General features: G+C 44.8%; 2 protein-coding genes and 1 pseudogene across 4 annotated transcripts; 1 reads left to right on the top strand and 2 right to left on the bottom strand.

Annotated features, from left to right (window-relative positions):
* Window positions 1-4,432: 4,432 nt before the first annotated feature.
* LOC129820020 (nuclear migration protein nudC-like) lies at window positions 4,433-12,073 on the bottom strand. The gene is made up of 9 exons (XM_055876815.1): window positions 11,883-12,073; window positions 11,483-11,560; window positions 8,605-8,817; window positions 8,384-8,476; window positions 8,096-8,209; window positions 7,567-7,761; window positions 7,375-7,458; window positions 7,028-7,146; window positions 4,433-5,181 (listed from the first exon to the last, which is right to left on the bottom strand). The coding sequence occupies exons 1-9, from the start codon at window positions 11,952-11,954 to the stop codon at window positions 5,130-5,132; spliced, it is 1,020 nt and encodes a 339-aa protein (XP_055732790.1). The 5' UTR covers window positions 11,955-12,073; the 3' UTR covers window positions 4,433-5,129.
* Window positions 12,074-13,452: 1,379 nt separating this feature from the next.
* On the top strand, window positions 13,453-19,538 carry LOC129820019 (nuclear receptor subfamily 0 group B member 2-like; annotated as a pseudogene).
* Window positions 19,539-20,049: 511 nt separating this feature from the next.
* On the bottom strand, window positions 20,050-26,014 carry LOC129820018 (keratinocyte differentiation factor 1-like). 3 transcript variants are annotated; one of them, XM_055876813.1, is made up of 5 exons: window positions 25,940-26,014; window positions 23,532-24,407; window positions 23,245-23,360; window positions 23,040-23,117; window positions 20,050-22,444 (listed from the first exon to the last, which is right to left on the bottom strand). In XM_055876813.1, exons 2-5 carry the CDS (start codon window positions 24,383-24,385, stop codon window positions 22,356-22,358), a joined length of 1,137 nt encoding a protein of 378 aa, XP_055732788.1. In that variant the 5' UTR covers window positions 24,386-24,407; window positions 25,940-26,014; the 3' UTR covers window positions 20,050-22,355. The 3 variants fall into 3 exon arrangements, with proteins under 3 accessions (XP_055732788.1, XP_055732787.1, XP_055732789.1); XM_055876812.1 differs by having other exon boundaries at window positions 25,591-26,008; XM_055876814.1 differs by having other exon boundaries at window positions 20,050-22,441; window positions 25,591-26,008.
* Window positions 26,015-27,922: the final 1,908 nt, after the last annotated feature.

Raw genomic sequence — 27,922 nt, 5'->3', positions numbered from 1 at the left:
TCACGTGTTCCTTCTCTCCTTCATGCTACCAATGTATGGGTTGGAAATCTATGGGTTGGTGATGTAATGGCCTTGTATGTTTTGAAAGCAATTTTGAAAGCATTTAAAAATCATGGAGACCAGTTTGTAAGGATTACAAATAAGTACAATTGCCAAATTAGAATAAAACTGTATAATGTACAAGCATTTGTCTGTTTTGTGACGAGAATTAGGACTAATTTACAGAGCACCTTGACCTGAGAAAGTCAGGTCTGTCTATTGATGAAAGAGTGGCCTCGAGTTCATGAGGTAAAACTTGGTGTCTTTGGTGCTTCTGAGGAGATTAGCATAACTGAGCTGTACACAGAGAAGATGTTCAAATCCTGACTGACTGAAGGGTCACTGTGACTGGCCACTCTGTCCACTGATCTGGATAGAGAGAAGACTAGTGTCCACTACCAGCTGAGCTATAGAGACCATTGTGGAGAGCGTTCAAACTGTTTCACAGAAAGAGAGAAGGAAAGATCGACATATTGGTCATCCACATTATAAGGCATGGTGTTCAAACCCAGCAAAGTTGACTGTATAGTGAATCCCAGCTGTGGCAACGCACATGAAGGTAAGACACCCCCTCTCACACACACACCTCACCACACCCCCCGCTATCCCCTTCCCCTAACCCTCATCCCACACTTTGAACTTCTAAAGTGAGAAATGCAGCGAGAACAGAATGAATTTATGCGGAGAGAACGATGTGTAACATCTCCAGTTAATCCCATCAACCCTGACGCATGGACACATCCTGGGACACATGCAAACACCAATCAAACATGTCCTCTCTCGCTCACGCCTGGTAGGATACCCCAGGATCCCCATATACCCCACTGAGTGGGAAATACCCCCTGACTCTCCTCCTATGATAGACATCAGTCCTGTAAACCAGTGAACAACCTTGGTATTACCCACAGATACAATGCAGGACACGTCTGGATCACAGCATTACATGTGTTTAAGAGTGTTTGTTCACACAGATGCTTTAGTTTGTTGAATGCGGCAGATTCTAATTTCAGCCCAACAGTAGCCCTGACACTTCATTAACAGGAGTAGGTGGTTTGATTGTTTTCCATCACTTTCGGAGGTCACTTGTCAACATGAGGTGAAACAGTCTGTTATTATATAATCCAGGGTGGTTATAACTCAGGCTATAACACCAGTTATAACCTATATAAGGACCCATGGTGCGCTCTCCCTATCTTTCTGTTTCCGAAGGGTCTTGGCTGGAAGGCTGGTTGTTGTTCCTCCAGTCTGAGAAGGGGAGGGCAGCCGACCCCCTCAGTGAGCTGGGCTGTTTTACCCACGACCCCATGCAGACCCTGACAATAGAACCCGGCTGGAATCATTGTCTGACCTATTGTTGCAGAGGGAGCCAGAGAGGCTGGGGTCGGGTTGAGGTCCAGAGCCCATATGTCTCAGAGTAGGAATGCTGATCTAGAATCAGGTCCCCCCTGTCCATGTACGTCTTACTCATTATAATCTAATAGGCAAAACAGATCCTAGATCTTAAAACCTACTCTGAGAGGCTTTGCCGCCGCAACAGCAGGCCTCCTTATTAATACGCTAAATCGCCAAACCTCATTTCCAGGTTATATTTATATTTATGTGACCTACAGTTGAGGTCAGAAGTTTACATACACCTTTGCCAAATACATTAAACTCAGTTTTTCACAATTCCTGACATTTAATCCTGTCTTAGGTCAGTTAGGATCACCACTTTATTTTAAGAATGTGAAATGTCAGAATAATAGTAGAATGATTGATTTCAGCTTTTATTTGTTTCATCACATTCCCAGTGGGTCAGAAGTTTACATGCACTCAATTACTATGTGGTAGCATTGCCTTTAAATTGTTTAACTTGGGTTAAACGCTTCAGGTAGCCTTCCACAAGCTTCGCACAATAAGTTGGGTAAATTTTGTCCCATTCCTCTTGACAGAGATGGCGTAACTGAGTCAGGTTTGTAGGCCTCCTTGCTCGCACAAGCTTTTCAGTTCTGCCCATAAATGTTCTATTGGATTGAGGTCAGGGCTTTGTGATGGCCACTCCAATACCTTGACTTTGTTGTCCTTAAGCCATTTTGCCACAACTTTGGAAGTATGCTTGGGGTCATTGTCCATTTGGAAGACCCATTTACGACCAAGCTTTAACTTCCTGACTGATGTCTTGAGATGTTGCTTCAATATATCCACACCATTTTCCTCCCTCATGATGCCATCTATTTTGTGAAGTACACCAGTCCCTCCTGCAGCAAAGCACCCCCTCAACATGATGCTGCCACCCCCGTGCTTCACGGTTTAGATGGTGTTCTTCAGCTTGCAAGCCTCCCCCTTTTTCCTCCAAACATAAAGATGGTCATTATGGCCAGTTCTATTTTTGTTTCATCAGACCAGAGGACATTTCCCCAAAAAGTACAATCTTTTCATGGCGGTGTTGGAGCAGTGGCTTCTTCCTTGCTGAGCGGCCTTTCAGGTTATGTCGATATAGGACTCGTTTTACTGTGGATATAGATACTTTTGTACCTTATTCCTCCAGCATCTTCACAGGGTCCTTTACTGTTGTTCTGGGATTGATTTGCACATTTCGTACTAAAGAACGTTCATCTCTAGGAGACAGAACGCGTCTCCTTCCTGAACGGTATGACGGCTGCGTGGTCCTATGGTGTTTATACTTGCGTACTATTGTTTGTTCAGATGAACGTGGTACTTTCAGGAGTTTGGAAATTGTTCCCAATGATGAACCAGACCTTTGGAGATCTCCAAATAAAATCTGATGTCTTGGCTGATTTCCCCATGATGTCAAGCAAAGAGGCACTGAGTTGAAGGTAGGCCTTGAAATACATGTACACCTCCAATTGACTCAAATTATGTCAATTAGCCTATCAGAAGCTTCAAAGGCCATTACATCATTTTCTGGAGTTTTCCAAGCTGTTTAAAGGCACACTCATCTTAATGTATGTAAACTTCTGACTCACTTGATTTGTGATACAGTGAATTATAAGTGAAATAATCTGTCTGTAAACAATTGTTGGAAAAATTACTTGTGTCATGCACAAAGTAGATGTCCTAACCGACTTGCCAAAACTATAGTTTGTCAACAAGAAATTTGTGGAGTGGTTGAAAAACATGTTTTAATGACTCCAACCTAAGTGTATGTGAACTTCCGACTTCAACTGTATATTTATAATCTTCTCTTCATTGGAGGGTTCTAAATCAAAAATACCATGAAACCCTCATGGGTAACGCAGTAATATTCACTTAACCATTTCCAACCTATGAACTACAAATATTGATGTCATCCACTCTATACACACACAAGTTGTTTGCCTGCTCCAGCCCTACCTGACACCTGCTCCTTACTTTATAAACCTGATTCTATATGAGATCATATTTAAAGTGATTCATAGGAGATCCATACAAACCTCAAGTCTCAAGGGCAGCACACGTTACATAATAGCAACACTTGGTCACTCAACACAATTAAGTTTAATTTCAAACTTGTTAAATATGTCAGTCAGCCAGCAGCCCTGGGGCCTGAGGCTTGGATGTCCTCCAAAATAAAAATGACTACCGGTTAACCTGTCCTTCAACTACATTTTATGATTGGGTAATAAAAACAATAGGAGAACAAATAAAAAATGTGACATTTGGCACCTTCCCCTCTCACTTCTCAGAAAGCTCTGGTTACATTCTACAATGAACTAAACTGAACAAATATATAAACGCAACATGCAACAATTTAAGAGTTACAGTTCATATTAGGAAATCAGTCAATTGTAATAAATTCATTAGGCCCTAATCTATGGATTTCACATGGCTGGGAAGGGCCACAGCCATTGGTGGGCCTGGGAGGGCATAGGCCCACCCATTTAGGAGCCCGGCCCATCCACTGTGGAGCCAGGGCCAGAATGAGTTTTTCCCCACAAAAGGGCTTTATTACAGATATAAATACTTAATCAGCTGTCCAGGTGGCTGGTCTCTGACGATCCCGCAGGTGAAGAAGCCGGTTGTAGAGGTCCTGGGCTGGCGTGGTTACACGTGGTCTGCGGTTGTGAGGTTGTTTGGACGTACTACCAAATTCTCTAAAACAGCGTTCAATGCTTATGGTAGAGAAATGAACATTCAACTCTCTGGCAACAGCTCTGCATGCCAATTGAACACTCCCTCAATTAGAGACATTTTTTGGCATTGGGTTGTGTGAGAAAACTGCACATTTTAGAATGGCCTTATGTCCCGAGCACAAGGTTCACCTGTGTAATGATTGTGCTGTTTAATTAACTTCTTGATGTGCCACACCTGTCAAGTGGAAGGATTATCTTGGCAAAGGAGAAATGCTCACTAACAGGGATGTAAATGAATTTGTACACAAACTTGGGAGAGAAAGAAACTTTTTGTGCGTATGGAACATTTCTGGGATCTTTTATTTCAGCTCATGAAACATGGGACCAACACTTTACATGTTGCGTTTATATTGTTGTTCATTATAAATGCCTAATCTGCATGATAGTTAATCTCACATGGTATTTCAGTAGTTATTTTTCTCTTGCAGTAAAGTCCTGATGATGCCATATTTCACTCAGGCTCCCAAGTGGAGCAGCGGTCTAAGACACTGTGTCTCAGTGCAAGAGGCTGCAGGCTGCATCCCATCCGGCTGTGATTGGGAGTCCCATAGGGCGGCGCACAATTGGCCGAGCATCGTCCAGATTTGGCCGTCATTGTAAATAAGAATTTATTCATAAATGACTTGCCTGGTTAAATAAAAATGAAGGTGGTTTGAATCAAGTTATAAAAAAAAAAGGCTCCAAACATTTCTTTAAAACACTCAGAACACTCTCACATGGAACAGCACATAGATGTTACTACAGTCATCGAGTTTCTGTCGCAGGAATGAGACTAACAAGAAGCCAGTATCCCATGATGACAGAAAAGGGGAGAGAGATGGTGATATAGACAAAGAGAGTAAGATAGGGTGGATTCAACTGTAACATCGGCGCCGGAGGTTGCTTTTGATAACGATTCAGTGGTTGTTTTGTTTTCCTGGGCAGAGTAAGAGTGCAGATGGGTATGGAGGGTTGGCTGGGGAACGACAGCCACGTCTCTCAGCTGAATTTGGCTTTAGAGAAGTCCATCTCCGGGTGCTGCGTCATGAACCTGGAACACAATGATGGGGGTCACATCATGGAGTCTGAACAGTGAAAGAGTAGCCTGGTCCCAGTCTACAAGGAACTGGTAAATAACAATAGGAGTTTGCAAGACTATTTAACTGCATCTAGCTTAAAGACAGCATACTAGCCATGTATAAATCAGACTAGACAGGATAAAGTCATCCCAGCGTTGAGCCCAGTAAGGGGACAGTGGAGGAAGCGAGGCTGGGAGCAGCAGTGACGGCGGATAGAGATGCACCGATGTGGACATTAGGGGTGACACCAATAGCCAATATTTTATTTGCAATATTGACCTATATCTTCGTTTTCTCACCTCCGCATCGGGAAAATGCAGATCTAAATTATTTTGGCTATTATCGTCCATACCTAAAGTAACCATATCAGACTGACATCCATTTCTAAAGGACTTGAATGTCTGCTATTGTGTCAAACAGTAAAGTCTAACCGTAGTAACCATACCAGATCTTTTGAATAGGACACTTTCATAAACTAGAGGAAGTGTGAGGCGATGCAGAATGACACGCATATAACCAGACACAAGTGGACAACCACGGCTAACCTACCATTGGCCTTGTCATGACCAGGACAGGAAGTAGAAGGGGTTAATAACCTGAACTCTGATAAGAGACTGTCCTCCACATCGTCTCCGACGGCTCCTTCCCTAGATCAGGGTTTCCAATAAGCCACAGGGAAATGTAACGCTGGCCTTGCTCGTGACTGGGACTAGAAGGGCTTTAACCTCCAGTGATAAGAGACCTTTACATCCATCTCCAACGGCTACAGCGCCTTCCCTCTATCCCGTACAGACCCCGCATCGCAGTGTAATCGTCCTAATACTTATACTAGTCTAGCGAGTCATACAGAGACTAAATATTTGCCAACCATCACTAAATGCACCTCAAATTGCCCAAGTCACGTTGCTAGGAAAGGACATTGTCATTGTCTGGTCATGTTTAGAATATGGAGCATATTCACAAGACTATGTAAACTGAATATAACTTTGTTCTTCAATAAAAACAACAGGGCACATAAACTGTGCAATCCACCTGCTCATATAACACAGTTGGAGACATTATTTTCCCACAAACACCTTGGGACACGACTCGTAAAAAAGCGGTGTAATGGGAGACATGTTTCCTCCCCAGACACCTCGGGTATTATGACGGTAGAGGAGCAACAACGAGGTCAGCTCTGGTCCCCGACTCCGTACTATCCGTTTATGGCTGCAGTGATCATGTAACCTGACCTTGACAGAATTCAAATTCACATTTTACCTCCTTTTTATGGCGATGTTAAACTATACAGTAGCTACTAGAACATGTTAGACAATAAAAAGCAAAGCACCAAGTGGGCGCCTAGTGGTTTGAGCATTGGGCCAGTAACCGAAAGGTTGCTAGATCAAATCCCTGAGCCGACGAGGTGAAAAATGTGTCGATCTATCCTTGAGCAAGGCCCTTAACCCTAAGTGCTGCAGGGTCGCTGTCAATAATGGCTGATCCCTGGCTGTGACCCCATTATCCGCGGGTGTCTCAGGGGAATGGGATATGCAAAAACCTAATTTCCATTTCCCACCACACAGACTTGTACATGTGTGAAACAGGACAAATATGCCTCCCTATTGTACCTTTACCTGTGAGAACGTTAACAGAAAAGAGAACATTTCCTGTCAGTAGGTAAACTAGTCAGCTCTGTGTCAGTAGTTAAGTCCCAGGGATGTCTTGACATGGTTCAAACTTTACATTGTATATGTGAAGAAAAGTATTGCACTACTTAAACGTTATCATAACAGGCATGCTATATGATGGTGCTAGAAGCAATGTGCTGAAAGCTACTTTTTGAGGATGTCTTGTTTCTTCTGCTCTTCGGAGGTGGGTAGACCCATGGACTTCTGTCTCTGATCATACATCATCTTCTCCACCATACCACGGGTCTCCCCATCCAGATCTGACAGCTGAGACCGCAGGATCACAGAGAGAGATGGAAGAGGAGAGAGAGAGGAGAGAGATGGAAGGTGAGCGATAGAAAGAGATGAGATATGGAGGGTTAGCGATAGAGGTGAGGGAAAGAGTTTTAATAAGTGGGAGATGCATTACCCTTTTACTTTTAAATATAGGAGACTAATCACATGTTCTCTTGCAATATACAGTGAGCCTTGCATCAGTAGCTTGGCGTTGGTTACCTTCGAGTTCTCCGGACAGATCTTCTTCGTGTTGAGTTCTGGATCCGTGGTCACTATCTTATTCCACCACTCCATCTTGTTGATCTGAAACAGACAAGGCATGACTTACTGACTTATAAAATATTTCACGCTAAAACCATCTCAATTAAACCAATCGCAATAAAATAAATAAAAGCATCCTCTCTGAAGTACCTTCTCCAGGTGAATAGTGACCACCTTGCTGTCCTCAATGAGCCAGGAGCTCTCCTCCACCTTGACGTGGTTGTAGAGCTGACCCTGGATCACAGGAGGATGGCCCTTCAGACCCACCTTCAGCACACCACGCTGGATGTCCACCTCCACATCCTTCCCTTTCAAACGGAACTTCACATCAAAAGGCACCACCAGCTGGGGGGGCGGAATAGAGGGCAACACCAAGTTAGAATGAAGGCACCACTAGCTAGGAGGCAAGGACATAGGGGAACCAACAGAATGCCTGATTACCTTGTCTGCCCAGATTACATCTTGTCCAACACTAAACCAATCCCTAGCGACTGCAGACAAAAGATAATCAACATCCGCTCTGAAATAGAGGGAGCTGCCTATGCAGGATTAGCTACACGAAGGGGCAGCACAAATACCTCTATTGTTAAAGCAAAATCATGCTCCAGTTAGACAACTTTAATATCACTAGGGAACATAGCAGTACGGTAATCACTGAAGACAAGGGAAACAAACTCACGTCCACTTCAGACAGGGACTGTGTCCAGCGATAGTTGGCCAGGTCAGCTCCGTTACCTGCGTTGGGTTTAATCTTGTCCTTGTCTTTCTCATCTTCTTCTCCATCGGAATCAGTCTGGCAGAAAAGAAGAAGACTGGGATTAATTGTCTTCAGCATACTGCACATACATAAAATACCCTTATGCTGTAAACTATGTGCATCAGTTTTTCCCCTAGTTCATTTCCCAGGTGGGACACCCCACCTATACCTCTCATTTATCTACTGAGGCATCCCAACATAATCTCTTACCCCCTTGTCTCCCTTCTCTCTCTCTTCCTTCTCAGCTTCCTCAGCTGGAGCTACTGCATTTGTGGCCTCTTTCTTCTCCTCTTGTTTCTTTTGCTGAAACCAAGACAAGACGAAGACATTAAAGTAGCGCATATAAACTTCATCAAGACAATGACATTGTTAAATCTAGTGTGTATAGTACATCAATCAATCATTCATAACTGACAATCAGTTTCTCTTACCTGGTCGATTTCAGACTGAATTCTCTCTGCCTCTTCGTCTGTCAGTTCTTTGATTTTGGGCTCGTCTGCGTTCTTTCTTTTTATCTCCTCTTCCTCAGCTAGCTTGGCAGCCCTCTTTGCCTTCTCTCTCTTCTCCTTCTCCTGCCTCTTCTCCTTCTCTCTGTGGGCCTTCAGGGCAAGACCACTGTGGTGGGCAAACGACTCCTTCACCAGCTGGGGACAGAGGGGTCGTCACTAGGTAACACAGCCACAAAGTCATAAACCCCTCACATTTCTACAATTTCTCTTCTTAAAATATGATTTTAAACCTTATCCTAACCTAAACCATACTGTTAACCTTAAGTATAACCCTAACCTTAAATTAAGACCAAAAAACACAGTTTTGTTTTAATAATTTTTACGATATAGCCAATTTTTTACTTTGTGCTATCTAGTTGAAACCGGACAGAGGGGAAAAGGGGGAGGTTAGATCGCGAAACTACTTTAGCAGTTCTGCATCTTTTGACATATGCATCTTTGTTATGTTTCACTATGTTGGATCACTCCGCGGCGGAGGGATACATCCGAGGTGAGGATTTACAGATTTATTCCCGTGTACACTGGTGTCATGGCTGGGGTCCGCCCCTATATATAGACCCCATGACCGCGACACACTTCCATTTTCTCAGTGGACGTCTGTATGGTTTGAGGTACAAACTTTTGAAGCTCGCTTTGTTAGTCACTGGTAAGTGTAATATCTTCCTTGGAAGTTCTCTCACTGGCTGTTTGCAGCCTGGAGCAGCTGGCCACATAGCCGCCCCTCCTCTTCAGTGCTCCACTCGCTGGGCGTGGTTGATCTGTATCTTCCGCCCCTGGTTTGTCGTACTTGTGTTTCGTTAGTGTTACACTACGAGTCCGTGTGCATCCATTAGTACGGTGGCTCTTGCTGCCACAAACTGTATTCATTTTACACAACTTGCCCACTGGCTTGTTCTATGTGTGTGTTGTGAATTGCTTTAACATTCTGCTTTTCTTCTTCTTCTTCTTTCCCCTGCAGAGTGTAGGAGTATCGAGTCGGACCGTCAGGAGGTTGATGACGACAGCTGTTCCCGGTTGGCCAGTGATAGGCTGTTCCTGGGGGACGATGCTGGCACTGTTCACCACCGTGAGCGGGGCTACCAGGCTGACAGGCCATCAGAAGCCGCCAGCGGGGCTTCATCGCCCCCAGCGGCTCGAGAGGCTATGAGGAGCCTACTCACTCGGGTAGCCACTGCACATCAAACTGGTGGACAGTGATGACTCCATCTGTCCCCATCTCCGCTGAGTTCCGCGAGGCCTTGCAGGAGAGCTGGGCCTCTACCAGGGGGCGCTTCCGACTCACAGCAGAGACTGGACCATGGAGTTATGTTGCGGGCGCGGAGTCACTTGGCCTCCGGGACTACCCGACCATGGACACCATGATAGCTGCCACGGTCCTCCCGGACCGGGAGATTATAGGGCGGAACCTGCGACTGAGGCCGGGACCCCCCCCCCCCCCTGCTGAACGGCACCAATGGTCCATGTTAGGACTACAGAGGGCGTAGTGAACACCATGCAGAGTTTAAGGGCACCGGCTACAACTGCGACATAACAGTTGCCCTGGTGGTTGTTCTGCTCTTGGTGCACTAGTATTGAGGTTGTGCCCGAGTCATGCAGGGTGCATTATGTCCTCGTATGGACCCCAGTGGGAGGAGTACATCTCTCCACTCCAACTCCTCATTCCTCCCGAAGGTTCTGTCAGACAGGCATGTGAACATCCCTTTTAACCTGTCTGCTTACAACCCCCCGGCAATGGTGGGGGGGGGGGGTCTGGGCCTCCCTCCGGCATGCTGTGCCCTGTACGGGCACTGGCAGCCTATGTGGAGCGGACACGCAGTGGGAACAACAGACCAGCTCTTTGTCTGCTATTGTGAGAGAGTCCTGGGGGCTGAGCTATCAAAGCAGAGGCTCTCTCACTGGATCTTGGACCAATTACGACAGCATACCGCCTGGCTGGCATACCAGTGCTGGGATCTGTGGTGGCACATTCAACACGAGGTGTGGCAGTGTCCTGGGCTCTACTGAGAGGAGTGCCCCTCACTGATATCTGTGCTGCAGCCAGCTGGGCTTCCTCTTGCACCTTTGCTAGGTACTATCGGGTAAATGTGGCACCTCCCACTGCAGTTGGTTCAGCGGTCCTGGGCATCGCCACTCCTTCCGGGGACTGTGCCGGGACCACCCTACCACATTGACGGCCCCTGCGTCTCTGTCCCGGGACTTTGCCGCTGGCTGGCCAGGTCCGTCTACCACCGATTAAATCTGGTACGGGTATACCAATATATTGGAGTGATCCAATATAGTGAAACATAACGAAGGTTACGTGAGCTATATGGATCACTCCAATCCTCTACGGTGCTAGAGGCACCTCAAAAATGATGTAGAGAACGTGTGTCGTGGCCATAGGGTCTATATATAGGGGCGGACCCCAGTCGTGACACAGGTGTACATGGGAGTATATCTGTAAATCCTCACCTTGGATGTATCACTCCACCGCGGAGTGATACTCCACCGCAGAGTGATACCAATGTATTGGAGTGATCCATATAACTCACATAACTGTGGTTACATAAGTAACCTTCATTCTGTTACATCTTGATCACACCGATAGTAGCCTTGGGCAAAAGAGTAGGCAGCATCATCTGCTACCATTTCTGTCAAGCCGTCTATGCATACAGTTTGACGCATACGGTCGATAAACATATGCACCACACAAAACGCACTGCAACTGCCTCTGCAACGCAATGCTGAATGGCAAGGTGTCCCAAAATGCTATGACACTGTCGGTTTGATCGAGGCGTTAGGTAGTCAATTCTGGACTCACCTTCTCTGGTGCGCCTGCCTCTCCACCCGTGAAGAAGTCTGTTTTACGCCGGAGGAAGCTGAAAAACGTATTTACTAACTGTTGGGAGAATAAACATTACATTAGAGATGATACATAGCCAACCTAAGCCTTAAACACGCCTATTTGCTATGGCTTACTAAAGGTTGCCACACCACCAGCATGCCTAAACACAACTAACTAGCTAAACTGTGGTTAACGAATACGCTACTGGTGTGATATTTAATATACGCAACTAACATTAACTACTGGTTTGTGGTGCCATATTCATAGTGGAAACGCCGGACACGTTCCAATCACCATCATATAGCTAACGTACATTAGCCGGCTAGCCAGTTGTTTTATGATGAATTTGCTAGCATCCTAACAAGCTGAAGTTTACCTCTTGTACACCTCCTTCATGCTGTTGTGCCATAACAAGCAACATCCCGTCATACTTCTCATCATCACCCATTTTCTGTCCTAATGTATGAACTTGATTAAATATAATTTGAAATGCAGGCTAGCAGGGAGCTAAAATGGAGCAATGTGAAGTCACGTTGCTGTGCTACTTCCTGGAAACAAGCACCGCCTTGTTTCTAAGCGAATTAAACGTTTGACGCAAACAACCAGGCAAGATGAGGCCAACCTTTTGATTGGCAAACCAAACAGCCAATTAGATCGTGTTAGATGGCGTGTTCAAGTTTTGACGGTGTGAAACCGAGTGCAGCGGGGAACCGAATATTCTTGATGAGAAATTAGTGTTAGATTGATGGCAAAAAAGTATTGGTAATTCATTATGACATAATTATCGTATATTCATGTAATTTCACTATTATACTTTTTTCTTAGGTTAATCTGTTATAAATTAGCATTTGAATGAATTTAAATGTATTTATGTACAGACATTTTCACATGCAAACACGATTTATATGCTCAAGGATTACTTTCTGATTCTGAACATCTTTGGTGTAGCCATTATATCTAATCTCCCCACCTCTAAATTGGCAATGACCCTTGTTTGTCTTCAGAAATCCTATTGAAAATGTTACATTTGATAGTTGGATAACGTCATTCTAATTCCAATCCTTCATATATTAACAGTGATCGTGATTTAGCAGGAGATATCTCTGATGGATAGGTGTCAATGACCAACAGCTCAATGTTCCATTTTTTGACCCAGATAACATACTGTATCTTGACGCCATGACTGAACTATTCAAATATACTGAAATAAGAGTCACAGTGACTGCCACACAGTGTTATGTTGAGTGATAAGCAACATGGGTGGAAAGATAAAAAAAATTCTAGGATACCTAGCCTATTTGCAAAAACACATGAAAGGCCAAAAATAAAGTAGGCTATTGATAATGAGAAAAAAATGATACCTATCTATGTAACAGTATAACTTTAGTACGTCCCCTCGCCCCGACCTCGGGCGCGAACCAGGGACCCTCTGCACACATCAACAACTGACACCCACGAAGCGTCGTTACCCATCGCTCCACAAAGGCCACGGCCCTTGCAGAGCAAGGTGCAACACTACTTCTAGGTTTCAGAGCAAGTGACGTAACTGATTGAAACACTAGTAGCGCGTACCCGCTAACTAGCTAGCCATTTCACATCCGTTACACTCACCCCCCTTTCAACCTCCTCCTTTTCCGCAGCAACCAGTGATCCGGGTCACGGCACCAATGTAACAGTATAACTTTAGACCGTCCCCTCGCCCCGACCCGGGTGCGAACCAGGGACCCTCTGCACACATCAATAACTGACACCCACGAAGCGTCGTTACCCATCGCTCCACAAAGGCCACGCCCCTTGCAGAGCAAGGTGCAACACTACTTCTAGGTTTCAGAGCAAGTGACGTAACTGATTGAAACACTAGTAGCGCGTACCCGCTAACTAGCTAGCCATTTCACATCCGTTACATCTACATGATTAGGATCTAGGCTACTTGTGTCATTATTTTCCTAAAATTGTATTGCTCTTTGTCAATACCAAATGCTGATAAACTATGATCCCGAGTTTGCATTTACCCCTTAACTAGCAAGACATAGAAGACTGAACCAAGGCTGTGTGTTGGGGTGGTAGTCTGTATGGGAGCATTGACCCCGTCCTTGGTAGTCAGATCAACATGATAAATGTCATTGATCTCGTAGTGCAGCCGGCTTCCTCACGTCTCTCCCTCCCTGCAGGCCAAATGTCACAGTTGTATTGTATATGCCCTATCACCTCGCTCCACGTTGAGAGAACCTAACACAGAGAGCTGAGCAGTCCAGGGTCACTCTGTTGTTCTCAGGTGTGAGTGTGTGTGGTTTGAGGGGGAGGGGTCAAGGCTGACTTGTCACACACAGATCAGAGGAGCGTGTCCTGTCTTCCTATAAATAAGACTCAGTCTACTGGAGTTGTCAGACAGTCAGAGCTGCTGATCACACTGCTGGACAACATTTCAAAGAGAGAATGTGGCTATTCTCATGTCTGTAGCTTAGCTCTGTAAAGCCTCTGCACTGGGGACATCTTATCATCTATTGATTGATTGATACTTTATTGATCCTCAACGGAGAATTATCCATGATGTTTCCTCTTGAAGAGATGAAGACCACCTGTCACTGTTCAGGTTACCGGGAGCAACAATAGCAGCCTCACACCATCCTGTACAACATCCTGAGCCGGGCGGACAGTAACTACAGCAACAACGACAGTCTGATCAACAACAACCAGGTGAACCAGTACAACTACAATAAGATGATGCCTCACAACTGTCACTGCAAGCGGCAATGGGCAGTGTGTCTGAAGAACTCCGAGGGAACCTGTCAGATGGCGTCTGATGTTCTGGTCAAAACCATCTGCTCTGCATTCGCTCTGCAGGTAGTATAACTTTTATAACTTTTCATTACATTTCATTATAGTACAACGATTTAATTTGTCCAACCTTAGCAATTTCTTCTTAACTAGCTACATAGCCGTCTGTGTATCAAAGATAACTGCGTAATTATCGTATTTCGTCGTCTCGTTGTCCACTGCTATCTGCCCAGCAGCTAGCAAACGTCCACCGTCTACCGAATAGTAGTATAACTTTTCATTACATTTCATTATAGTACAACGGTCTGATTTTCATTTTCATTACAGTACAACGGTTTGATTTGTTTGATCTTAGCTAGCTACATAGCCGTCTTTTATCAAACATAATTGCGTCGTTATTGAGGTTCGCTAGCGAGCTATTTTCGTTCGAAATTAACGCAACGTAGCCATCACTGCTAGCTAGCCAGCTTGCCACCGAAGAGCATTGTAGAAACGATTACAATACAACGGAACGACTTGTTTTGTGTAGTGTTAGCTAGCTACATAGTTTTCTTTGCTAGCTTTGTATCTAAGATAATTGTGTAACTTTGAGTAATTATCGGTTAGCTAGCCAGCTAGTTTCGCCTGCCGCGCTGCTGTCCTCCTACCTAGCCAACACTGCTAGCTAACACTGCTAGCTAGCCAACTTCTACCGAATAGCAGCACTGTAGAAACTTACATTACAACGGAACGACTTGATTAGCGTAGTGTTAGCTAGTTGTCTTTGCTGTCCTTGTATCCATGATAATTGTGTAGTTTAGAGAAATTTAGAGAAACTGTCGAGGTCACCTAGCCAGCTTCACTTTCAACAACGCAGCTACTGCTAGCCAGGCTACTTCACCAGCCAGCAGTACTATATCATTTTAGTCAATAAGATTTGTAATTTTATTGATTTTTTGCTACGTAAGCTTAACTTTCTGAACATTCGAGACGTGTAGCCCACTTGTCATTCTAATCTCCTTTGCTTTAGCGTAGCCTCTTCTGTAGCCTGTCAAATATGTGTCTGTCTATCCCTGTTCTCTCCTCTCTGCACAGACCATACAAACGCCTCACACCGCGTGGCCGCGCCCACCCTAACCTGGTGGTCCCAGCCCGCACGACCCACGTGGAGTTCCAGGTCTCCGGTAGCCTCTGGAACTGCCGATCCGCGGCCAACAAGGCAGAGCTCATCTCAGCCTATGCCTCCCTCCAGTCCCTCGACTTCTTGGCACTGACGGAAACATGGCTCACCACAGATAACACTGCTACTCCTACTGCTCTCTCTTCGTCTGCCCACGTGTTCTCGCACACCCCGAGAGCTTCTGGTCAGCGGGGTGGTGGCACCGGGATCCTCATCTCTCCCAAGTGGTCATTCTCTCTTTCTCCCCTTACCCATCTGTCTATCGCCTCCTTTGAATTCCATGCTGTCACAGTTACCAGCCCTTTCAAGCTTAACATCCTTATCATTTATCGCCCTCCAGGTTCCCTTGGAGAGTTCATCAATGAGCTTGATGCCTTGATAAGCTCCTTTCCTGAGGACGGCTCACCTCTCACAGTTCTGGGTGACTTTAACCTCCCCATGTCTACCTTTGACTCATTCCTCTCTGCCTCCTTCTTTCCACTCCTCTCCTCTTTTGACCTCACCCTCTCACCTTCCCCCCCTACTCACAAGGCAGGCAATACGCTTGACCTCATCTTTACTAGATGCTGTTCTTCCACTAACCTCATTGCAACTCCCCTCCAAGTCTCCGACCACTACCTTGTATCCTTTTCCCTCTCGCTCTCGTCCAACACTTCCCACACTGCCCCTACTCGGATGGTATCGCGCCGTCCCAACCTTCGCTCTCTCTCCCCCGCTACTCTCTCCTCTTCCATCCTATCATCTCTTCCCTCTGCCCAAACCTTCTCCAACCTATCTCCTGATTCTGCCTCCTCAACCCTCCTCTCCTCCCTTTCTGCATCCTTTGACTCTCTATGTCCCCTATCCTCCAGGCCGGCTCGGTCCTCCCCTCCCGCTCCGTGGCTCGACGACTCATTGCGAGCTCACAGAACAGGGCTCCGGGCAGCCGAGCGGAAATGGAGGAAAACTCGCCTCCCTGCGGACCTGGCATCCTTTCACTCCCTCCTCTCTACATTTTCCTCTTCTGTCTCTGCTGCTAAAGCCACTTTCTACCACTCTAAATTCCAAGCATCTGCCTCTAACCCTAGGAAGCTCTTTGCCACCTTCTCCTCCCTCCTGAATCCTCCTCCCCCTCCCCCCCCCTCCTCCCTCTCTGCAGACGACTTCGTCAACCATTTTGAAAAGAAGGTCGACGACATCCGATCCTCGTTTGCTAAGTCAAACGACACCGCTGGTTCTGCTCACACTGCCCCACCCTGTGCTTTGACCTCTTTCTCTCCCCTCTCTCCAGATGAAATCTCGCGTCTTGTGACGGCCGGCCGCCCAACAACCTGCCCGCTTGACCCTATCCCCTCCTCTCTTCTCCAGACCATTTCCGGAGACCTTCTCCCTTACCTCACCTCGCTCATCAACTCATCCCTGACCGCTGGCTACGTCCCTTCCGTCTTCAAGAGAGCGAGAGTTGCACCCCTTCTGAAAAAACCTACACTCGATCCCTCCGATGTCAACAACTACAGACCAGTATCCCTTCTTTCTTTTCTCTCCAAAACTCTTGAACGTGCCGTCCTTGGCCAGCTCTCCTGCTATCTCTCTCAGAATGACCTTCTTGATCCAAATCAGTCAGGTTTCAAGACTAGTCACTCAACTGAGACTGCTCTTCTCTGTATCACGGAGGCGCTCCGCACTGCTAAAGCTAACTCTCTTTCCTCTGCTCTCATCCTTCTAGACCTATCGGCTGCCTTCGATACTGTGAACCATCAGATCCTCCTCTCCACCCTCTCCGAGTTGGGCATCTCCGGCGCGGCCCACGCTTGGATTGCGTCCTACCTGACAGGTCGCTCCTACCAGGTGGCGTGGCGAGAATCTGTCTCCTCACCACGCGCTCTCACCACTGGTGTCCCCCAGGGCTCTGTTCTAGGCCCTCTCCTATTCTCGCTATACACCAAGTCACTTGGCTCTGTCATAACCTCACATGGTCTCTCCTATCATTGCTATGCAGACGACACACAACTAATCTTCTCCTTTCCCCCTTCTGATGACCAGGTGGCGAATCGCATCTCTGCATGTCTGGCAGACATATCAGTGTGGATGACGGATCACCACCTCAAGCTGAACCTCGGCAAGACGGAGCTGCTCTTCCTCCCGGGGAAGGACTGCCCGTTCCATGATCTCGCCATCACGGTTGACAACTCCATTGTGTCCTCCTCCCAGAGCGCTAAGAACCTTGGCGTGATCCTGGACAACACCCTGTCGTTCTCAACTAACATCAAGGCGGTGGCCCGTTCCTGTAGGGTCATGCTCTACAACATCCGCAGAGTACGACCCTGCCTCACACAGGAAGCGGCGCAGGTCCTAATCCAGGCACTTGTCATCTCCCGTCTGGATTACTGCAACTCGCTGTTGGCTGGGCTCCCTGCCTGTGCCATCAAACCCCTACAACTCATCCAGAACGCCGCAGCCCGTCTGGTGTTCAACCTTCCCAAGTTCTCTCACGTCACCCCGCTCCTCCGCTCTCTCCACTGGCTTCCAGTTGAAGCTCGCATCCGCTACAAGACCATGGTGCTTGCCTACGGAGCTGTGAGGGGAACGGCACCTCAGTACCTTCAGGCTCTGATCAGGCCCTACACCCAAACAAGGGCACTGCGTTCATCCACCTCTGGCCTGCTCGCCTCCCTACCACTGAGGAAGTACAGTTCCCGCTCAGCCCAATCAAAACTGTTCGCTGCTCTGGCACCCCAATGGTGGAACAAACTCCCTCACGACGCCAGGACAGCGGAGTCAATCACCACCTTCCGGAGACACCTGAAACCCCACCTCTTCAAGGAATACCTAGGATAGGATAAAGCAATCCTTCTGCCCCCCCCCCCCCCCCTTAAAAGATCTAGATGCACTATTGTAAAGTGGCTGTTCCACTGGATGTCATTAGGTGAATGCACCAATTTGTAAGTCGCTCTGGATAAGAGCGTCTGCTAAATGACTTAAATGTAAATGTAAATGAAGAGTTTACCCTCCTTCAGTCAGCTTCCAGTGGAGGATCCGCTATCTCTGCTGAGGGACTGCTGGGTGCCCCTGTTCTGTCTGGGCCTGGCCCAGGAACGGACTGTGTTCGAGGTGAAGGATGTTCCACAGGCTAGCATGCTGAGGAGGATCCTTCTCAACGGTCAGGGGCCACAGAGTGAGGAAGAGCAGGAGGCGGAAGATGACGGGAAGAGGTTGCTGCCCACCCTGGCTGGGGTGCATAAACTCAGATCCTGTCTGAACAGACTGTGGACTCTGGATCTCAGCCCAAAGGAATATGCCTATCTGAAGGGAGCTAAGCTGTTCAATCCAGGTAAAGATCTTCTTCTACTTCTTCTCAGCATGCCATGATGTAATGTGAAACTCCAAATCTACTTAAACTGACATTGTATTCATTTTATTTGATGTAAATATTTGAAGCAATCAATGCCATAAATCGATTATTTAATCATCTAACATTTTATTTTTATTTAACCTTTATTTAACCAGGTAGGCAAATTGAGAACACGTTCTCATTTACAACATGACAAATACGGCAAACAGCTTCCCTCTTTCTTCTGTCAGTGTTGAACTACTGATGGTGGAATACAATTGATTTGACATAACAGATATCCCAGGACTAAGCACCACTGTACTCATCAACAGTCTCCAACAGGAGGCCCAGAGAGCTCTACAGGAGGTTGTGCTGACCCTTCACCCAGGAGACTTGGGTCGATTCAGCTGCATCCTACTATCGACCTCTGACTTACAGACTGTCAGCCAATCACTCATCACAGAAGTGTTCTTCAGACCTGTTATTGGTCAGGCGGATCTGTTTGGTTTGTTAAGTGAGATGCTGTTCATTAGACAAGAATAAAGCTGAAAGTGTGTGTGTGTATGGTGTATGTGTTTGAATTATATTTTAGGGTATTTTCTACTATGACAAATATGAATGTGAAGAATGCAACCAGGCAATAAAAGTTTCATAAACTAAATGTTTGTTTATCCTCTCTTCTATACACACATTTAGTCATTGTTCTATCATTTACTTTTGGCATGTATCTGACAATTTATCAGTGGTGTGATAAAATAAATGTAGTGAGTGCAACGGTATTTTCTATTGATCGAATAACCCTGTAATATTGTACTGGCTCTTAGCATGATATGTACTCTGTCTCCTACCTGTGGTATTCTACCTGTAACTACAAGTATCTGTTGTGCTGTACACTGTACAGGGTATGGAATGGAAAGTAGCAAAAATCCCTTGAGTGACGTGACCTGGGAAACTCACCAATGCATGATAAGGAAGGCTAGCAAAATGCAGCTTTAGACTGTGTATTAATACTCCAACAATGTGTCAACACTCATATTTCCTGTAAACCTACCTCTTATCAATTTCCTGTCTATGCCCAGGACCAGAATGACCTGTTTTACAGTCATTCGGTGGTCTGTATTATTTTGTCCTTGCCAAAGATAAAAGTTGTCCCTAGGGGGCACAAGTGAACACCCTGGTACTGTGCACCTGCCAAAGATATCTGTGTACATTTGGGCCTGTTCAACAGGGCAAAACATTACATTACAGAACACTCAGACATTTTTTTTAAGTAGAATAAAATATATGCTTGCTATCCATAGTAGAATCGATCTTTAATTTCAATTCGCAACCATCTAAACATTTCACATCACAGAACCCTCATTGGTTCGCAGTATGTATGTTGTCAGAGATTCTTCCATTTCAATACATCAACATCCACACAATAGAAGTGAGTTGTAGATAGATTGGAAGAGTACTGTGTGTAAGTAACTGGCTGATTCATGTCCAGTAATGCGACGGGAAAAGGCTATTTAGAAAGAATGAAAACACAGAAATACACAGAGATTAATGTCAACAACACACACAAAACATATGACTGGGACTCTTCTACTGGTGAGCTAATGAAAAGTGAGCTAGTCACAGGTTGACATTCTTGCCTGAAAGATTTTTTTTATTAACAAGTCATTAATTTAGACATTCTTAGAGAGGCGGCTCCTAACTTCCACATTGTCTCATTGTACATAACTAAAATTAGACTTAAGTGGAAGTAAGAATTTTCCCCATAGAGAGCAACATTATACCAGCCACAATAAAACAGAAGACAAAATGCGCAAGAATAGCATGGCATCAATGCCTTTACAACTTAATTTATGGATCCCCTTTTTAAAATAGTTTTCTATAAATCACAGAAATGCACACATTATACAATTTAATTTCAAGTATATACTCATTGGCGTCTACAATGAGATCATGTTAATCATTAACCAGGCCACATGCTCGTGAGAGATTTTGGACCCTAACCAATTTTAAAGCAATACAAACATATTAAGATTACCGTTATGGGTAACACTTCACTTGACACCCAGCGTCATAACACATTATGACATGGTCATAACCATGTTTTAATATGTCATAACCTTTTATAATACGGTCATATCCCTGTCATGACACATATTGCGTTATTTTATGGCTGGTTATGACACCTACATAAGAGTGTCAAAACCTACCACACAAGGCAAAACATTCCATGACACAATTACACTGTTGACATGTTCTATATTTGTGTGTGAAATTGACCACATGAAATGATCACTGTAATTGCACACACATTGATGTCAGGCATGCACCTACCCCAACGCTCCGTTGCTGATGACTGGGATGAACGCAGATGCAGATTTCAGGAGCAGGACAAGACTCTCTTTGACGGATGACGTATATAACAGCATGTACGCGATAGGTGACTTATAGGATGATGGTCATAATGCTTCATGACAGTGTCAAAAAGAGTATTTTCTACAAGTTACTTAAAATATAACAAAAACATGACTGTAAAGAATTCATTAGAACAACAAAGGATTTAAGAAACAATCTTTAAAAACGAAAGGACACTTCCGGGGGAAAAAACTATTTTGAATAAATGTGAGTTTTGATTCCATAACCAGCCATAAAATAACACAATATATGTCACAGCAGGTGTAAATATATGGGTCATGACAGTGTTATGACCATATTATGACCGGATGTATCAAGTGTTGTGACATATGACATGGTTAAGACCATGTCATAACATGTTATGACACTGGGTGTCAAGTAAAATATTACCTAGTTAGGTACAGGACTATGATATTCTCTTGGCAACAAAAAGCACATCTACAATTGTATTTCAAAGTCACCAATATGTCAATAACATTCATTGTCTTTGAGGTGTTCCCTCTTCATCCGTTCCAAGTGTTTTTTTGGCCCCCAGTACATTCCAGGTTAGTTCATGGTGTCTACATGTTGCACTATAAAACCGTTGACCAATCAAGTGTGTAGTTATCTATCTTCCTCGAGTCAGTTTACTTTACCCTGCATGTCCCTGGATGTGAGTACACTACCTTGAAACTGATTCTCGTGTCAGTGTTGTGGGTTGAAGTGATAATGCAGAAAGAGGTCCGGCAGCAGTGGAGAGTCGAGTTTCATATCAAAATAGCTAGTTGTTTTTCAAGGGTAAAGGAACACACACCACCACTGATGTAATTGGAGGGCAATAAGAGGAACGGACAACAAAACAGGGGGAGCTGCTGGAAGGGTTTGGTAAGTAAGTCTACAGTGGCTTTTCTATGACAGGCCAACCCCCAAACAAGGGCACAATATGCCAGAATCAAAGATACATTCACTACCCTGGTTACGTTATAATCCTTCAATATACAGATGACACGATTCATAATATCGCCTTCAAAGTAAAGTCATGGTCTTCGGAGGAGTTTGCATACGCATAATACTCCTCCCACTTCATTTAACATAGTGCAATTCTCAGGCTTCTTAAAGTTTCCAACATAGAATTAAATAGAACATATAATATGTGTATCTGTATGGCTCCCAACCTCTTCAGCTGGAGACTGGTGAGTAGCTCCATGGTATCAGCAGTGTTGAAGATGGATGGATGTTCTGACTGAGGTCCCGGGCAGGGGCATGCCAAACACAGACATCTGACGTTCAGAACTTTCTGCTTAAATCAAAATATGATAAAGAAGGCATGAGATGCAGAACATAATAGAACAGACAAACTTCATTGTCCACGCAATGTGGAAATGTGTCTTTGGCTTCATAGTTCACACAAAAATACAAATGACATAAAAACTCAAATCAGGAGTACCTCGACATCAAGATCGCTAACGTAAACTTACAAAAAAGTGTGCAAAATGCAGTTTGAAGACCACAGGTTTAGTCATATATACATAATTGGTTCAAGACCATCATCGTCAAGAACAAATAATCTTCATCCCTCAAACTGAACCTCGAAGTCAGTTCCACTCATAGTTCCTCTCTAATCAGAGACTGATTTAGTCCTGGGACTCCAGGTGGGTGCAATTAATGATCAAGTAGAAGAGAAAGCCAGCAGGCTCCGGACCTCGTAGCTTAAGAGTTGAAAACCCCTGCAGCAATGTGCCACTGCTAAATGAACACAGGGGACACACTGTGATTTCAGTTAAAAAAAAGTGTGTATTGAAGGACTCTAACCCTATCATAACAAGCTCTTAATGAGGACTACAATAACACTGTGCAGGACACACAACATACAGTACCCACGGCAAGTCTCTTACCTGCTCCACTGTTCATCCTCATGTTCCTAGCGTTCATATCAGAATCTGTCTCCTTGGATATCTGGATATCGTAATCATCTTTGAGGTAAAACAGAGTGACAGTCAACTAACAGTGGAATAACACATGAAAGCCCATGAAGTATTCCTTCAACAAGTACGTAAAATAGGGGAAAAGCGGTTGTTTATCAGTAGAGGTGTTGCTTACTGTTATTGCCGATGGTTGATGTTTGATAGTTGCTCATGGTTTCGTTTCCGCTGTCGGAGGTTCTCCTCTGTGACCTTTGGTACGGAGGTCTCTTCTTGCTCTTCCTAGTGCTGATCCTGAATGGATAGAACGGATTAAAAGAGTATAAACTTTATTGTCCATTTTACAAAAGGAAATGTATTGAATTGCTGTCACATTCCCAACAGCTTGCATGCACACACACACTTGTTGTGCCCTTGATCAAGGCAGTTAAACACTACCAGCAAATGTCAGTGAATGGTAGCTACCTGATGATGCCCTTGACCAGTCGACCTTCTGCGTCCTGCTCATCAAGCTGATGCTCCTCGGCCAGGTCACTGATCAGCTGGCTGATCTCACCGGTCTTCTTCAGGAACACTGAGTCCGAGGTGCAGTGGGCCAGCTCCTCGATCTGGTACTCAGAGTACAGCTCCAAAAGCTTCTGGGTGATCAGAGAGTCCACGTCACCCATGCTCAGATCACCCATATCCCCCTCATACCAGGAGTAGGATGGAGGGCTGTACCGTCTCCCTCCTCCACCTCTTTCATTGTGTAACGGAGGCCTGGTAATGACCACCGGCTCCTCCTCCATTTTGGGAATGTCCACTTTGACCCCTCTGATGTAGATGTCCTCTGACCAATCAGAGCCACTACCCCCGCCCTCCTTCCTGGTTTGGGGGTCGTTGGCCCCAGGGTAGCTCTGGAGACCCCGGAGGTTGACCTTCTCCTGATCGTCATCTGGGGACCTCCCTGTGGGACTGGGGGCCAGGATGGTGCTCCGACACACCATGTAGAGTCCACAGGTCAGCAAGCTGCACAGCCAGTTCTTCCAGCTGCCTGGGGAGGAGGGGGCACAAGGACCACACCCTTGATCCCCTGGAGGAGAGTCTGCTGATCCGGGGATGAAGCCGATGGTCTCCTCAGCCGCCTTGCTCTGCACATCCCCGCGGTGGGCCTTGTGGTGCCTCACCTCCACCGGGTCCACACATCGCTCCTCATAGCAGGACTCCTGGCTGGTGCTGCTGCCCCGGTAGAGGAGATGGTTGGGTTCCACAGGGACGAGGCCGACCTGGCCCCCTGGCTCTGACCAGGGTCTGGGGCTCCCTGTGATGCTGCTGGGCATGGTGGCTCACTAGAGCCAAGGCCTGGGAAAGAAGAGGACGGGGAGTGTGGGGGAGGGCAATTCATTACATTAATGTAGGAAATATGTATGTTATATATATTTTAAACATTGCTTAATCCTGTCATAATAATCAGCGGCTTCAAATAGACAACAATGTAGCCGTGAATCAATAGACTTAATATCTATGTAGTATTGTCTATGTCAAATGTTTGCTGCAGGCCCATGGCATGGAAAACTAAACCTCTTCCAAACCGACCAACAATACCGATCACCACATATCCCTTAGTGCCAAGCAGTTACCCAAATGGTTCTATAGGGCTCAAATTAGTTTTAAAATCAATGAAACACAAGCAGTTTAAATACAAAAACTGCTCACACTGGTGCACGTTTCTGTTCTAGCCCAGCATTAACACACTTGATTAAACTAAATCCAAGGCTTGGTGATTAGGTGAGAAATTGATTCAGGTGTGATATTGCTGTGATAGGAAAAACATTTGCAGCCTGGGTCTCCAGCACAAGGAGAAGCCCCGAGGGGTAATTATTGGATTAGCCAGCTAACTTGCTTAAATATTCTTAAATAACGTTTTATTTTTTATTAACATAAGCTTGAAACGGGGATGGCCTAATTCATTAAACAACCAAAAACACATATGTAAGTTTAGCTTTCTTAATGAACCAGAAAAGCGAGTTATTTCTAGTTGTTGATTGAAGTGAGCTGGCTAACTCATTGAACCTGCTATGTAGTATACCCCTCTGGCCTGTAGGCTATGTTCAAAACGTACTTTCAAAGAAAGTCAACAAAGGCCATATGGAAGCCAGGATGAAGACGGTGTCCATTCAACGTAGGCCAAAATGTAAACAAATGTGTCATAAAGTGAATGTAATGGGGGGGGGGGGGTGACTAAAACAATGTTCTGATCAGATGTTTGATGAAAGCAGGGCCGGGCCTACTTCATACAATGAAAGGTTACTACTGTCATATGCTGAGACGCAGAACAACTGGTTGAAATGGACGACGACCTTTTCAGTCCATCTACAGCCTTTTGTCAACAACAAAAAATACAATTGTCAAGGTGCTACTTCCAAAACACATATCTAATCAACTTTCGTTCCATCTGTAATTGATACTTTAAACTAAGTAACACCTGGGTTTATTAATTTGGCTGTTTTAGAGTTTCCATGTGTTCAGGCGATGTCTTACTCACGGCATCCGAAGGGTGATCGCGGTTCTCCACCGAGTTTTCGTCCGAAAGGTTATATTCCATAAAGAGTTAGAGTTCACTTTTTTAAATTATTTTTTAAATTGAATTACCCACAAAAAAAGACCCGGCATAGTTTTGTTTCTCAAATGCTTCCTACAACAGTTTTCCACCTGCGCGACAAGGTAATAAAGCAAGAGAGTTACTCCAACCAAAATCTATCACCGCAGTAAATTACTTTTAGGCTACTTTAGATATTCAGAGTTCGCTCGTCAATAGCTGTCCGACGGAACGTCCTAGGGTGATATCTAGAATCAGATGACGGTAGAGAGCAAAATACACCTTTTGTTTTTACCGATAGTTGAACTCTTCCCTTAACAGGGTCGAACAGAAGGCAATATTCTGTTTTCTGGCGCTCAGGTGATTTAGGGATCGTCGTAAAAGTGCAATGCCAGTGATTACATGTAAAAGAAGAAAAGTTTTTGCATTCCCATTCAGGAGGGTTAGCCCTATGAAGATTACACACAGGTTTCTGCCTTTCTATGGAGTTTTTGCGAGCCACATCTGCATTGCTTGCTATTTGGGTTTTAGGCTGAATTTTGTATAAGCACTTTGTAAAAAAAAAAAAAAAAAAAAAAAATTATAAATACATTTGGTTTGATTTCATATGGTTTTAGATGTACACTGTGTACAAAACATAAGAACGCCTGCTCGTTCCATGACATACTGACCAGTGGAATCCAGGTGAAAGCTATGATCCCTTATTGATGCCACTTGTTTAATCCACTTAAATCAGTGTAGATGAAGGCAATGTGGCTGCTTAAACAAGGATTTTTAAGCCTTGAGACAATTGAGACATGGATTGTGTATGTGTGCCATTCATAGGGTGAATGAGCAAGACAACATATTTAAGTGCCTTTGAACGGGATATGGTAGTAGGTGTGTCAAGAACTGCAACACTGCTGGTTTTTCCACACAACAGTTTCCCATGTGTATTGAGTGGTCCACCACCCAAATGTGGTGTTCGTAAAATCTGTGTTGCCCTTTTGGTGGATCCCATATTAGCAGTTCCTCTTTCCACTTGTTTTTACCTCCTTTTGAGTTTTTCCAGAAGTCAACTATAGATATTATTTGACACAACTGTGGGAAGCATTGGCGTCTACATGGGCCCGCATCCCTGTGGAATGCTTGACACCTTGTAGACTCCATGCCCCGACGAATGTGTGTCAAGAACAGCAACGCTGCTGAGTTTTTCAAGCTCAATAGTTTCCTGTGTGTATCAAGAATGGTCCACCACCCAAAAGGCAACCAGCCAATTTGACACAACTGTGGGAAGCATTGGAGTCAACATGGGCCAGCATCCCTGTGGAATGCTTGACACCTTGTAGAGTCCATGCCCTGATGAATTGAGGCTGTTCTGGGGGGCAAAAGGAGGTGAAACTCAATATTAGGAAGATGTTCCTAATGTTTTGTACACAGTGTATATGTAATTTGAACTGGAATCCATTGAAAATTAGATCTGTATGTGAATTCACACGTACAGATCACTGCACCTGTATATAGCCCATCTGTAAATAGCCCATCCAACTACCTCATCCCCATACTGTATTTATTTATTTTGCTCCTTCGCACCCCAGTATCTCTACTTGCACATTCATCTTCTGCACATCTATCACTCCAGCGTTTAATTGCTATATTGTAATTACTTCGCCACTATGGCCTATTTATTGCCTTTCCTCCCTTATCTTACCTCATTTACACACACTGTATATAGACTTTTTCTACTGTATTATTGACTGTATGTTTGTTTACTCCATGTGTAACTCTGTGTTGTTGTATGTGTCGAACTGCTTTGCTTTATCTTGGCCAGGTCGCAGTTGTAAATGAGAACTTGTTCTCAACTAGCCTACCTGGTTAAATAAAGGTGAAATATATATATTTTTTCATTAATAACCACTGCTGTAACAGGAAAAATATTTGTAGGAAATCAAACAGGACGAACTTGTAGATCTATATATCATGTTAACAGTGAGCTAATGAAAATTAAAATGATCGATGCTTGGCTGCCATTTGACAAATACAAATCATCTCTCTTGTCCATAATCACCTCATGTAGGCCAGTCTACCCTCACTGTATCTGCCAGCTGTTGGCTAGAGCACATGCCATAACCATAATGGGCACATTAGCTATATAAATGCAATATAGGCCTAAAGTATTTTGTGACAAAACCATCAGTAGGTGAAAATAGAATGGGAACCAACTTGTATATATATTTTTTTATTTGGTACATGGGAATTGAACCGCAAAAATAATTATGTAAACTACATCATCACGCAC

Source organism: Salvelinus fontinalis, chromosome 22 (assembly GCF_029448725.1).
Source record: "Salvelinus fontinalis isolate EN_2023a chromosome 22, ASM2944872v1, whole genome shotgun sequence".
Taxonomy (NCBI): Eukaryota; Metazoa; Chordata; class Actinopteri; order Salmoniformes; family Salmonidae; genus Salvelinus; species Salvelinus fontinalis.
Note: the sequence above shows the minus strand (reverse complement) of the source record. Positions and strands in the feature narration are given on the sequence as shown.